Source organism: Lissotriton vulgaris, unplaced genomic scaffold (assembly GCF_964263255.1).
Source record: "Lissotriton vulgaris unplaced genomic scaffold, aLisVul1.2 SCAFFOLD_1031, whole genome shotgun sequence".
In the NCBI taxonomy this organism is placed as follows: Eukaryota; Metazoa; Chordata; class Amphibia; order Caudata; family Salamandridae; genus Lissotriton; species Lissotriton vulgaris.
Window position 1 is genome coordinate 192,606 of NW_028252135.1, and position 15,437 is coordinate 208,042.

At 46.9% G+C, this 15,437-nt stretch overlaps 1 protein-coding gene across 3 annotated transcripts in view; it reads left to right on the forward strand.

The window, feature by feature from the left end:
- The window catches only part of LOC147662653 (zona pellucida sperm-binding protein 3 receptor-like), a 351,878-nt gene that overhangs the window by 192,058 nt on the left and 144,383 nt on the right, over positions 1-15,437 (forward strand). For all 3 annotated transcript variants that reach the window (XM_086951018.1, XM_086951017.1, XM_086951019.1), the window contains one exon: positions 11,840-12,015. In XM_086951018.1, coding sequence (XP_086807144.1) covers positions 11,840-12,015 — 176 coding nt within the window. The remainder of the gene's footprint in view (positions 1-11,839; positions 12,016-15,437) is intronic.

Here is a 15,437-nt window from a genome sequence, read left to right on the forward strand (position 1 = left end):
GGAGAGAGACTTAGGCCGCACCCTCTCTCATGGGGAATAGGATAGTATTTATTATAGAGCCAGGCATTCGGCATATCATGCAGGCCTTACCGAGACACTGACTAAAGTAGTGACCTACTGTTACTACACCCCAGAGCGACTTCACCAGTTTGACCCCTGCCAGAACGCCCTGTGTTGGAGGGAGTGTGGGGAGGTGGGTACACTTGAACATCTTCTTTGGGGTTGCAGCAGAATTTAGTTGTATTGGTCCCACATTTTAGATGAAGCAAAACATGTACTCCTGGCTTCCAACATGTGGGCAGAGCCAAAACCCCTCTCCTCGTAATCCTCACGTAATTGTCTGGCAACAGCTGCGCTGTCAAGCCAGAACCCCAAAATTATGTCTAGTATGTGTGGGCCAGCAGCCAGCATTTTGTCAGGGTTGACAACCCTTCTCCTTCCCCTTTTGCCCTCCCACCATCAAAATGCCATGGTTGCCCTCTGTTATGCCAAGAATTACCTTCAGTATGCCAATGCCAGCTTGATTTTCCATTGGTGTCCCACATGCCACAAATTACGACTGGTGTGCAAGCACCAGAATTGTGCAATAGTTGCACCTTAGCTAGAATTACCTCCAATACGCCACAATCAGCATTTTCTTATGATTGTTCTACTTGCCAACTATAGGTTATAGTATGACAGTTTCTGCATTTAGTCATGAATTATTCCAATAATTACTTCCTAGAATAGCAGAACCAGCATTTTGCCATGGACTCCTGCATAAGTCAAGAATTATCACCAATATGCGAGGGCTGGCCTCATACTCACAAGGAGAACACTTTTGCACATACCCTCTCACTCACTCATTCTCACTTAAATTCACTCATTCACTCAAATTCATTCTCACTCCAACACAGCCCTAATCTTATCATAGTCATTCTCACTCACACTCATCCTCACTCATTTAATTTCACTGACCCACACTCATTCATACTTACACTCCCTAAACTCGCATACATTCTCCTCACACACATTCTCACTCATACTCAGTTACACTCATTCACATTCTCTCACTGTCCCTCAATCATTCTCCTTCACGCTGATTATTGCTTCTCACTCACTCACTCACACTCCCTCACTCTCACTCACTCACACTTTCTCACTCACTCCCCCATGCTCCCTCACTCTTTCTCACTCAGGAATTCTCATTCACTCACATTCATTCTCAATAATGTTGACGCACACCCCTCACACACATTCACACTTTTGTTCTCACTCACACTGATTCTCACTCCATTTCGCCACTCCATCTATTAATTATCCCTTCATCTTGCTCACAGTCTCTGTTACTCTCACTCACTTGTGCTCACTCTCACAATTTCACAGTGACTCTCACTCTCTCTTTCATGAGTCTCGTGTATTCTCACTGACTCTGATTCATTTGTACTCACTCACATGTTCTTAATCACTCTCACTGTTAATCACTATCACTCATTTACACTCACACACAATCATACATGTGCTCACACATATACACACACACACTCTTTCTCTCTCTCACCAACACACATTTTAGAGATATTTTTCATGTATCTTCAACCAATCTGCTTCACCTTTCAGCTGCTGGTGCTGGATAGACATTCACACCTCAATCACTGAGGCCAGAAATTGAAAGCTTGGGCAGGTGCAGGCCCAAGATTTCAGCCTCTTGCTTTTATCTTTTCCCCTCACCCTCTCTCCATTCATCACAGGGTGAGTGGGGTGAGGTCAGTGAATCTCTACTGTACTCTGTGACCACATAAAATATAATAAAGGTGATTACAGGCTGATGGTCACTACAGGCTTGAAGCCTAAAGCGCCTGGGCTCCCATGTAGTAGTGATGCAGAAGCATGTCACAAATGGGAGACATCTCACAAATGAGAGAGATTGTGGAAGGCATCTTCTGTTGGGTTGGGTTGGGTCTACGCAAGTTCAGAAAAGATGATGGGTGGTGCTGGTGCAGTGCTTTTATACTCATCCACCGGCAACAGAGAGACTTACTGTTTAGGCTGCTGTGTGACTCTTGGTCTCATCAAGCATCGGTATTTTTAATTATTCTAATAATGAGGAATAGCACTTTGTTCACTATTAGCATAGCTATAAATGTCAGAATACGAGTGGAGGAGACCAACGTCCATAAGGGTCAGCTGCCACAGATAACTGTTAATCTCCTTGCATCAGTTTTATTCACACACTGGCCTATCATTACCAGTAAACTGTCCAGTCATTATACCAACGCCTTCATGACACCCCAAATCAAGGAATTCTGAAGCACGTACTTTTTTTATATATACATTTTTAAAGAGTTTTCAGCAACACCGTTTACATGTTGTTAAACCTGGTACCATTAGCGTGAGTCTCCCTTCTATTTTTTGATCTTTTCTCCATTGTTTTTAATATGTGTTTGCTGGTTTACATGCTTTGGGCACTGTGCTACTGCTATCCAGTGCCACAGTGCAAGTGCTCCCTATTGTACAGTCTTGTAATGGATTAGTGATTCCATGATTGGCTTATTTCATTTACTTGTCAGACCTTAGTACAGTGCACCATGTGTGTCCAGGGCCTCTAGATCAAATGCTGCTAGTGGGCTTGCAGTACTGATTGTGCCATCCACAGAAGCAGCCTGTAAAGTGTGTCTCAGGCCTGCCACTTCAGGGCCTGTGTGCAGACTAATACTGCCATGTCGACCTGGTAAGTGCACCCACCTACCAGTCCCTAAACCTTCCCTTTTCTACATGTTAGCCACCCTTAAGGTAGGCCCAAGGGCAGGGTGCATTGTAAGTAAAAGGTAGGACATGCCCTGATGTGTGTAGCATGTCCTGATAGTGAATTACAGCCAATTTTGTTTTTCACTATTGCAAGGCTACCTGTCCCCATAGGCCAGAATGGGCAGTTTGATTATAACATCTTATAATCCTAACTGACCCAGGGAACATGGTAGAAAAACATATTTAGTATGCCTGAACTCAGAATGTTAAAATACATATTTTAGTGAAGGCGATTTTTACATTCTGTGTTTGAAAATACCACTTTTAGAAAGTAGGTATTTTCTAACCTAATCATCCAACCTGCCTCTGCTAGGTTGTGTATTGTATGTCTGGTTTGTGAGTGACAGGAGGGTTTGGGCTCCAGCAGTCTGATGAGTCAGGGTTGGGCTGAATAGGACCTTGGCTGCATAGAGAGTGGGGGGCGGACATTTCCTTTCATTCCCCTGAGCCCTCATAGAATAGAGAGTAGGGGTAGGAGATTTCCTTTGAGCTACCAGGGCCAGGTCTGCTTTCAACAATGCTGTCTCCACCTACTGCCAGGAAGCTGCACAGAAGTGGTGTTGGCTAGGCACAGGCACCCTCTGCCTTCAGAGGACAAAGGAGTTACTAGTATAAATATTGGGGCCCAGACCCTAAGACTGTAGATCACTTCTGGGAATGAAGACAAACCTTTGCCAAGGAGAGGAACCATAAGAAGCTGAAGAAGTTGACTGCCCCGGTGCCAGTGTGTTATTTTCTGGGGTTGGCCTGCAGCTTGTTGCTTATTTGCCAAGGAAGGGAGAAGGAACTTTTATTTAACTTTCATCATCTTGAAGAGGAATCTCCAAGGGCTTGAATTGTGCTTGCCTCTTGCTGAAGTCTCAGGGATACAAGACTTCACCACCAGCCCCCCTGAATTTCCTTGCTGGGAATTATGTCTGCAGAAGCCTGCGTATTGTTGGGCGCTAGAAGCGCGACTCAACAAGAAGAAGCTTGTCGCATCCGCAAGGGTAACCGTCGCATCACCGGAGAAGCGTGTCGCAGGGCCTGCCGCGGCTCAGAAGTTCCAGAGTCGTCGCATGGCTGTCAGGCATGCACTCATTGCCTACACGTCATCGAATCAAAGACGCCATCTTGTCGCATCGGACCGGATCGTCGCATCACACCGAGGCACCATCTTGTTGCATCGCATCCGGAAAGCAACACGAGACCGATGCATCGCCTCCTCTCCGGTAAGGAACAGACGCATCGCCTACTTTGCGCAAGCACTGAGGAGCAGACGCATCGCCTCCCCCGTAGCAAGGAACTAACGCATCGTTCTCCCTGCGAACCTTTTGTTCATCCAAAGGTATTTTGTGAGAAACGTGTCGCATTTACCATCATCTTTGAACTAAGCTATTTCTACCATCTAAAAGTCATTTTTTTTAATACTGTATTGTGGATGTTTGTCCTTTTGGGTCTTGTGTTAAGTCTATATAAAGAATACTTACTTTTATAAAACCTGTGTGGTGTCCATCTGTAGTATTTTCACTGTATTACTGTATGTGTTCACAAATGCTTTACACACTGCCTCTGAGATAAGCCTTCCTGCTCGTGCCAAGCTACCACAGGGTAGAGGAGGGTTTATTTTAGGAGTGTAGCCCCCTTACCCTGACTAGAAGCAAGGGTCCCTTTTTGGACAAAGGTGCAAACCATTGCCAACTAGAGACCCCCGGTTCTAACACGTCATGAAGAAAAGGGAAATAACCAGTATCACAAGAACATTTTGTACCTTGCACTTGCGGAGGGCCCGTCTCGTATAAAGAGTCTTCTTTCAACAAGAAGATCTGTCAAGAAGTGTATAACTACACTACGATCCGTGCCTCACATAAAGGAAGATAATTGTTAACTATACACACCCCTTGAAGCACGTATTTCCGAATCCGATATGGGTACCCTCCCAAAGCTCCATCTCAGCCACTTCCCCCTCTAAGGGAGACCTGAAATACCTCAAGAAAACTGAGAACAAAGAAGATAAAGTCATATGACCTGTCGCACCAAGGTGATGCAATGTCCCCTCATCGCAGGAGCGGGCTAGGGATACGGAATGGCAGTCAGAGCTAATGACTCAGGTCAGTGGCGTAACAAAACTGGAGGGGGCCCCCTTGCAAAGTACATAGATGAGGCCCCCCATGCATCGCTGCCAAGGATCCAGGATGCTTATGTGTGACATTTCAATGGCTGAAGTGTGCTTATGTGTGACTTTGCAGTGCCTTATGTGTGATGTGTTGAATGACACTTTATCGCAAGTCAAAGTAACTGTGCCTGTGTAATAATGTTAATTTCAGAATGTCCCGAGAAACCCTGAAAGAGTGGAGTGTAGGTGTACGTAGGTAGGAATGTGCTTCTTTCCTGCAAAAGGGATATAGCCGTGTGAGTGTTGCATGCGTCCCAGGATAATTATAAAAATGTAAGAAAATAACCAAATAGCAGACTTTCTACACTGGGATTTTGCCAGGATACAACTGTCTGTATTAAGCTCTGGTGTCACCATGTGCTGAGTTCAGCCACACGTAGCTGCAATAAAAAAAACACAGCAATACTGAGACTGTAACAGCCAGGGGATGGTACGACTAAGACATTACAAACACAAGGAGATGATGGACGGAGCACGGAAACTTTTCAGACACTCACCGCCAGTCACAGATCTGGGTTAAATCCTTCACCATTCTTTAGCTCACTTCGCCACCCCAGTTCAAACCCAGCCATAAGCAAATCAGTCTTGACCTTGTGCCTGATGGGAACAGTCCAGACCGAACTGCCAAACTAGGTCTTCCCTGGACCGGAATCAGGCATCCTGGAACCGGTTTCGGGGTAACACCCCTCATCCGCCAGGCTAGCTTGAATCCAGTGGCAAAGTGAGCAAGGCACCCACATCTGGGCATTCCCGTCCCACTCTGAATAACAAATGCAAAAAGAACAATTGATGGACAGAATGCAGAAACAATGTCATACGTGGGTCATGTGCTCTCCATGCCACTGGAGTCAAGCTATCCTGGCTGAAGAGGGGTGAAACCCCGAAACCGGTCTTAGGCTGCTTGTTTCCAGACCTGGCCTGGCAGTTCGGACTGGACTAATCCCATTGGGCGCAGGGTCAAGACTGATTGCATAGGGCTGGGTTCAAACTGGAATGGCATGGGGAGCAAAAAAACTATGGATTTAGGTTCAGATCTCTGTACTGGGGTGAATGTATTGCATTGTTTCTGCATTCGGTCAATAAATTGATATTTTTGCATAACCAAGATTTTAGACTTTAAGCCAGTGCTTCTTTTTTGGGGAATCCACCCACTTTCTTCTCTCATTCACAAGCAAACTGCTTGTGTTAATAATAAAGACTTTTATGGGGAGGAGCCAAGATGGCGACCTGAACGGACGTGCGGCCGCTCTGCACCGCCGGCCCTGGAGTCCCGCACCTAAATCCTGCGTGCTATCCTGTTGACCTTTTTGCTCAAAATGTGCGGGAAGCGGAGCTGGCTCTGACGGTGTTCCTCCGACCTCTCCACCCGCCCGGAGTCAGAAGTTACCGGATGGATCGCCTTTGCCCGGGACCCCGCCCGCTCCACAGCGCCTGCCGGACCTCGCGTGCCCCGAGGTGACTGATCTGCTACGGAGGCTGTGTCACTACGAGGGGTTGCTTACACCTGAATGCTGCCCGGCTGCCGCCTGCCTCCGCTATTTCGCCGAGTATACACGGAGATGCACCGGGACAGGGGGGAGAGGGCTTGCCTGAGGTTCCTTTGTTCATGGCCGCCATGATGCTGGTCGGCTCCCAACGTTACTCTGCCTGGTACCAGTGAGCCCCTCTTCATTCTGCCTGACTACCATACGGCCAGCAGTTCCCTGGCTACGCCGCAGACAGAAGGGGATACAGTGTGCTCCAGGGACGACAGCTGCTTACCGGTCGTGTCCCGCGGCCCCCTTTCCCCCCCCCCAGCACTCCAGTGGACTGAGGGCAAGATGGCGTTGCCTGCTATTCGGCGCGGTGGGGATGACTATGTGCTTTCATCCTGGGACGGCGAGCACACCTTCGTGCAGGGGGCCGGATCACACTCTTCCTCCGGGAGTGCAGAGCTGCGGGAATTACAGCCAGAATGGACCTACAGAGATGTGATGGCGGTCTTGGGTGAGCTGCGATCAGAGATGTTGCACAATTACAACGTACTGGGTGTGACACTTGATGCATGTGCCCATGCTATATGTCGAGAGCAGGGGGTCCATCCCCGACAAAGTCTGGAATTGACTTTGCTACAGTCTACCAGCTCACTGCCGCCTCCGAGTGCTACTGTTGCGATTAAGGAAGCTACTGCTGCGGCTTGTAGAGACTCGTTGCCACCCATCAGGTCTGCTGCTGCAACATTGTCTCCCCTTTGTTCCCTGACTGACTGCCTGCCTCGTGTACTAGTTTCGCTGCTTTGGTCACTAACAGCCTGTCCTCATGCCTCGTCATCTGCTCCTTCCTTAGGAGCCTTGACCTCCCTGCTTCGTGACTTTTGTCGCCTGGATGCCTCGGATGAGTGTGTGACCAAGGGAGAAACACTTTTAGAGGACAGGCGACGCTCTTTCAGTGACTGTGCACCTCCCCCATCCTCGAAGCGGCCATGTTTCTTTGTCAACTTGGACTGCACTGGACTGCCACGTAGGGTGGGTGAGAGAATGAGTCCCAGGTCGGGCCAGGGCTAGGCGGTCCCCTTGCTGAATTGATATACTGGCGGGTGGAGGCTGCGAGGGACCCGAATTCTGTTTGTACCATTGTGTAATGTTATTTGACTCTCCCTAATGGTTAGACCTTTGGTGAATCTATCTGTTGCCGATATTGGTGTAGAGAATGTTTAATGAGCCGGCAGTGACCGAGCGTGTATGAAACGGCCCTCCTCCCCGTCATTCTTTAGTGGGAGTTCTAGGATAGAATTTTTTTTCTTGCTCCCTATATCACTGGTTAATATTTTCCTTTGCTTTCTCTTTCCTTTTTCTCTCTTTTCTTCTCTTTTCTTGCTATATTTCGGGTTTATGGGGCGACAGACACTCTGCTGGGGGGGGGCAGGCCATAGCCTCTGCATGTGTGTAGGGTGGGGGGTTATATTTAGTTTTTGTTAGTTTCTATGGTGCCTATTTATGATCTTCTTTTATAATTTTCTCCTTCATCTGGGCCCGTGTTTAGGCTTACTGGGGGATGGGTGGCGGCGGGGATACGAATGTGATGTTTGGATTAATACTCTGTAATGTGGATACCTAGCTGCCAGCCTGGTGGGGACTTGATTGTTGAGATGTGAGATCGGTTGAAACTGTAGCTACTGTCTCGTCCCACCTGCATGGACCTTGCTCTTATTTTATTGTTTTATATGATTAAGGAACAACACGGCCTGGACTCAATAGTTGCACAAACAAAATTTAAAATTAACCTTCATTGCTCCTGAGTCATGGTATTGCGGCGCTCTCCAGTTTGCTTTCGAAACTTTAGCTGATGGTATTACGCATTACTGTGTCGCCGTATTGCATGCACTAGTGCCTCATGAGTGTTCGTGGCCGGCCGGATGGTTGTGGGCCCGTATTTGTTCTTTATTCCATGCACAATAAAGGTTTTCAAAAATTTAAAAAAATAAATTAATAAATAAAGACTTTTATCAGGCAATGTAGTTAAATATAGCCCTATAACTGCCTTTCCCCTTTCTGCCTTTTTTCCCACCACATACTGGAAGTCATCCACCACCATCCATATCTGGACTCCCTATCCCCTCCCTCCTCCAGCAAGTCTGTATCGTCATGCCCAGTGTGTCAGACGTTCAGACCTGGTGCTTTGGTGAGGAGTCGGAGCTTTTGTTGCATGAACAAAGTAAATAAACTGTTGAGTTTTGCCTCTACTAAGTTGACTGGGGAGACTGAGCCAAAGGGACAGAAAAAGAGCAGCACTCCATGGGGGACCACAGATCCTACCTTGTGGGTCATTTCTATGCCTGATCCTTTTTGTATTATTTTTTGTCACCTCAATGAACACATTAAACAAAATAGTGACCAAAATTTAGGAATAATTGGGGTACAGTGGTCTCATCTCAGGTTTTTGCCCCAGTGCCACAGAACCTGATCTTAAAAACCTTAACCCCTACTGCCCAGATATCGCATAATTCCTGTCCATTTCATGGGCGCTCTCTTTGACTCACCCTCATATGCAATAAATTAATTGAAAGTTTCATCAAAACAACAAGCAGTTTCCCTCAAAACTAAATAGCCCAGAATTGTTTGTTGTGTGTTTGTGACATGGGTTATTACATGAACATATTTTGTGGTTTCCCTCCCTGCCACAGCTGGAGAACTTTATAGAATGTATCTTACAGACATCACAGTTACAGAGCAGTCCCTGTGTTATCAGCCCGATGAGGATGAGTGGCAGAGCCCCGCTGACATTTAAGCCTGTGTATTGTGCATTTGATAAAAAATATCCGCAAAAGGCACGCGTGTCCCTGCATCACCACATTCCTCCCTACCCCACAAACACCCATTTGAGTTTAAAGACACATGTTGCAGAATCTTTGTGTTTTTCCCAAAGTCACTGTTCCAGTGGTTGTTTTGATTTGTTCAAATTTCTCTTAATTTCTGAGAAAACTATTATTATTACCAATTGTAGTTGTACGTTGGTTTTCAAGTTAAAATCAGACATTTTGTCTACCAATTAAGTTGCTTAACCGAAAATTCATCTACATGCAATGCAATTTAATTTTCAGTTCCAACAACTACTTTCAAAGAAATGTTTCCATTTTGTGGGTAAAATGAAGCCACTAAACGTTAATGAAAACAAGAACCTTACAGAAGGGCATGTAGGCCAATAATCTGCATCTATGCAAGACTTTGCTCATGTTAATAAAAAATGCGCTAGCCCTACTCTGATGTACCTGATTAAAATATCAGGGAATTCTGATATCCAATACTCTGCATACAAGAGAATTTAGTTTCAGGCATTGGCTTACTTGAAATTTTACAGTATCTGTTCTGCTGCCGATTTTCAGCAGAGCCCACTGTGCACATGCTCTGGGGGCTGCGACGGCTGCGCTGCCTAGTTCCTGCTGCAATTTGGGTGTCTGTGCTTAATTTGTGTAGGAGCTTTCAGGTGCTTACCACCGGCACTTTTTTAACAGGGCCGGGGCAATTGAATTTTTCTCCCCAGTGAGTTGAGCCAAATAATTATTCAAAATGTACCTACCTGTCCTGTGTCCCCATCCTTCCGGTTGGATTCCTTTCTTGTCTGGTATGTCTTCAAAGGATGGCCCACCCAGGTCCAGGCATGATGACTGCATCACATTAGTGATGTCAGTAGTGCACGCCTGCCTTTCATTGACCATTTTCTTTAACATTTGTTAATTATTACGGTTGAGGGTGGGCTGATGGGTGAGCTGCGGGCAAGGCAGGCTGGGGCCTAGCAAGTTCCGTCTCAGCAATAAGCTTAATATGACATCTCTGAAGTAATTAAAAAGTGCATAGCTGCTTTCTGTTAACAACTCGCTCGCACACCAGCAGAAGCAGGCCATGAATTGTTCCTTTTGATTTGTATTGCATGCTGATGCTCTAGACCTGGGCCGGGGGCGGGGGGCTCACCAAACCACATTATTTGCCAGCGATCTAATGGAGCCAGTGCCAAGGAGACTGCAGGTTACAGGTAAGACAGTAGTAGATAGTACTCCAACAAATCATTGTTAAGTAATCAATCTGGAACAGATTTACTATCGTGTGTCCTCTTCACCGATTTCTTTGCAGCAAATAAATGAATAAGTTAACTCTCAACTCTGCTTTTTCAAGGTCAACTCCTCATTGCGTATTGATTGGTTGATTAGTTGAAGGTCCTCCTTCAAGGTTCGAATGTGATTGAACCTGTTCTTCTTGACTGTCTGTTGTTGTACAAGATCCAAGATACAGGTGCTCTGACAAGCTTTCTTAAAATGTTGACTCTGGATTTTAGACTGGTTACAAAGTCTTTTCATAGAGGCTGTCTCCTCTGTACCTAACACCACTAGGATCATGGCTCCCACATACTAGAGACAGACCTGCCGACCCCAAAAAAATGCAGCTCAACCTTCACGGATGCTCCAACCTGAGGATACACGCTTGCCTCCCACAGGCCCTGACCCGTCACTCATATTTCAGACAGGCATTTATTAAGTGGATTCATCTCTGTAATCTTTGTAAACTCATTAATGCTGTCAAGCAGCTTCTAAGCACAAAACAAAATACATTTACAAAATTATACTAAGTTTATATTGTACACCGGCAACTGTATTCAGGCCAGAATTCAAGACAATAATGGGTATTGAACCAGGCGGGATAAAGACCTCATGAATATTAATCAGTGGACAGTATTTGGCAACCACCTGCGAATGTTTATAAAGGAAATCGCTGTGTTTTCATCCCTTTCAGTTACAATCCCTTTAAGGGACATACGATGTTCACATTGACGCCAAGACTGTGGGTAGGGATGCCTAGTAGCAGTAGCCTGGGACTGACAACTCCCGCTAATGCAGTTGTCATGTTTCCCACAAGAGAAGAGGTCTCACAGTGCTTGGGGTCGGTAAATACAGTCACAGACCTTTGATACACACCATTGCATCTTGTACACAGGGTAGGAATGCCTGTTTCATGCCACAAATATGTCTTCTCTACTATTTTGCGAGTTGACATGGCTTTTGTGCATCGCAATATGTTTATTGCTGTTGCAAGCTCTGTGCCTTTGTGAACCGCTGGCTTTGCCGCTGTAAAATTCCTTTATACATCAGGCCTGTGCTGTCTAATGAATACATTTACCTAAATTCACGCTGGAGTCGCATACAAGTAAGATACTCCTATAAATTCCTAGCGGTAGGGACAGTCAGGTAGACTGACCTGTAAATGATGTGCTGACCCATGTTCACCATTGCCTACCTATGATCATTTTTACGTCTACTGCACGATTCACACAATACAATGTATACAGTGTCCCCAATGTTATCCACTCAACAATCGCCAAACTGATAAATTGTTTGCCTCAATGTGTTATCCTCCTTCTGCCTTTCAGAGCTCGATGCCCCATCCCCCTCGCTGGTGCCGGGTACCGCAGGTGGTAGCAGTGTTCTTCAGGGTGCTGCAGTGGATGAGGGTGGAACCACTATGCACTGCCCCACCAGGTTCCTGCCCGCAGGCAAGCAGGTCGTCACTTGCAGAGGAGGGAGCACAGCAGGTCCCGAGGACACAGTGAGTAACAACGGAATGTCATAGTGTAAGAATATTCCAACGGCTGCAGAGTCAAGATTATTGTAATAATAAATAATTAATTGCTTGATGTTTACTCAGTCACCAGCATATTACCTGTCAGCACACACACTCACATGATTAAATCACAATTATAATGCAATGTACACCAAACCCAACCGCTGCGGCCGGATGCCACAAAATACCATCCACCACAGACAGAAAAGCTGCAAATCCGACCGTGGTGGTCAGGGAAAGCCGTCCAACGGCCTGGAAAGGCCACTCCTGCCGCGGTATGACCGCATGGCCAATTACCATGAGAATGCAGGCATTGCGGACCGATCACTGCGTCCGACCGCCGCGCATGCACATAGGCCAAATGAATGGCGGACGCAACCAACGCCACAACAGTGCCCGACGCGTGCCTGCATCCTCTGTTTCCCTCAATCACAACACACCAGCACTATGATACACCACAACTAGCCCCTGGCAAAGAAAGACATGCGCAGCATGGAAGAGAATTCTGGAGGACAACAAACATATGGGCACACCCACATACCACAGTACAAAACCAACCCGTCCCAAGACCAACATCCTTTGCACACCATAAGCCGAGATGGAGAGACAGGACACAATTGACTCACACAGCACAACATTACACCCACCTATCGCCACACAAAAAACACTCTCACACACACCTTACATATCTCCGCTACCACCTTGCACCCTGCACCCTTCACCCATTTGCACCATGCCCCCCAAGAAAAAACCCAAATCCACAGCCTCAGAATGAAAAGTGATGGTAGGCGAGACAATCAGGGCAGACCCACATTTCACAGCAAAGTCAATGCCATAGGGGTCACCCACTGCACCGTTCGTGACATCAGGAGGTGGTGTCTCAACCTCAAGGGCCAGCCCAAGCATTGGCTCCAGAGGAACCCCGCAGGTAGGTGGTCAGCCCATGCACCCCAACCTACCTCCCAAACAGCATGGCTCACCCTTCCCGCCCGACAGCCATGTGGCAGCCAGCACCGTCAAAAGTGCCTTCTAGCAGGCAGCTAGCCCTTCCACCTGACAGCAAGACCACAACTCCCACAAGGACCTCTGTCTCCCCTCACAAACAGCATGGAGCCAAATGCCCCCCCACATCCCTAGCTATAAGTGGGACGAAACAGGGTGGTCATCCAAAGGGGCGTGGCCAATGAAATTAAGGGCATTGGCTAAATAATCTCAGCCCTAAATCTGTGCCCTGCATATTGATCTACCCGACCAACATTTATATGTCACTGCATGATAAAACAAGTCACATGAAACCTACTACAAATCCGGACTACTGGCTCTGTCAATGTCTCTCAGTTGCATAAAAAATTGTACTGTAGTCATTGACGGGGGTACCTTGTATGCAGCGTTTTTCGATTTAAAATCTGCGTTCCACCTGGTCCCCCTCAATAAGTTATGGGAAGCTCTGAAGGAATCAGGGATGCCTCCAGAACTCCTTTCTCTAAATGTCAAAATGCACGAGTCAAACTATGCTCAGGTACGCTGGGAGTCCAAGGGATGATTTCAGACAGGTTCCCCGTAACAAGAGGGGTCCGCCAAGGGTGCATCCTGGCACCTACCCTTTTTACATTATTTATTAATAGGGTAGTTAAATATTACTCTACATATCCCACAGATGCACCCTCACTCGCCGGTATGAAGGTACAGGGGTGTAACACAGGCCCCCGCAGCCCCCGCGTTGCGGGGGGGCCTCGTGCTCCAGGGGCCCCTTTAGCGAGGAGCCAGCAACCACTAGTAAACATTGTGAACGTCTGGGATTTTTTGATAGGCATTTAATTATTAGGTAGTAAGGTTTACATTACGATATAATATGCATAAACTGAGCTCGCTCTAGATTAAGAGTTCATAAAGTAAATGGTTAATCATGGTAATGGCAGGCAGCGCAGATTTCTCCGCGTCTGCGTGGTCTTACTCCACGCCCTTAGGGTGGGGCTAATGACCTATTCTCATGCGCATTGCCACTCGCGCAACTAAAAGTGCGCGTGAATGCTGGAGAGCCAAGGGGGCATCCTAGAGGAGAATGTTTGGAACCCTGCGGCAGCCGGCCATAATTTCATTATTTCTAGCCTGCAGGTGAGTCTGAGACTCTGTCCGTCCAGTCGGGATGGAATGGGATGCATCATGGGCCCGGGGCCGGGATAGAAAGCAAAACGGTATAGTATAGGCTTGGGGCCCGGTTCTGCGCTGCGGAGTGCTGAGACCGTGAAGATTACCCCAGTTTTTGAGAGCGGAGCGAGGTGGCTGATGGTTGTGGCTTGAGCACCGTTGCTGGCCATCGCCGTGGCTGGCTGCAAAATCCAAAATTGTAATCATGATGATTGTCACTGTGACAATCATCATGATTAAAATTTTGGATTTATTGCAGCCATGCGACGGTGCGCGCAGCGCAACTGCATCATGGGGCGGGCGGTATAAGTAGAAGGTAATACAGGCCCCAGTTCCGTGCAGTCGAGTCGAGCCCGTGACGATTATTTGCCCCAGTTTGTGAGAGCTAGGGGGATGGTTTGGATGGTGGTAGTGGCTTGCGCACCGTCTCGTGGCTTCAATAAATCAAAAATGTAATCGTGACAGGTGATTGTCACCATGACAACCATGATGAAGTAATCAGGTAAGGAAGATGAACGCTACACGTCGTTGAATGAATATAGTAGATTTATTTCATATGCAGAGTTAGGAAGAACAGGAGCCCACGCCAACCGCTGCACAGACATACATGGAATGCCAACACATTGGATTCCAGGTTCCAGTGCATGCGGCGAGCGCGAGAAGACAACACGAGGATACAACACATCCTCCTTTCTAGAAAAGAAAAAGAAAGTATAATAACATTAAAAAAAAATGCATACAAATATTACAATGAATAAAAGTAACTTAACAGTCAGATATGATGAACTTATTTTCCAACATTGTAGTCTTTCTGCCAAGTGGGGGGTTTCCTTAAACGGGGACTACACACTTTGCGAGAAGGAATGAGAACAGGCTGGTGCGGATGAGAGGTTGTAGGAAAGTGACAAGAATTGGGAGAAAGAGGGGTTCCTGACAGGTTAGGGGAGGAAGAACCACTCGAAGGTGACACCCTCATACACAGAGACGGAACTTTAACAACCTTGGAGAGGCTCCAAACATTTCCGTCCGACAATTCCACAACTTGTCTACCCACTCTAACAACTAGCAAGGGGTCAGAGAAGTGCGACACACCAGATCTAATAAAACCAGACTTTCTCACACGTACCCAATCTCCAACCTTGCACAGATTGTTGGTAGTAGCACAAACCACAGGAGAATTACGTTTCCTATATTTACCATCAACCAGATCCCTCATCCAGGGCTGGCTCATATTACACACACCCTTTCTCCCCCGCATT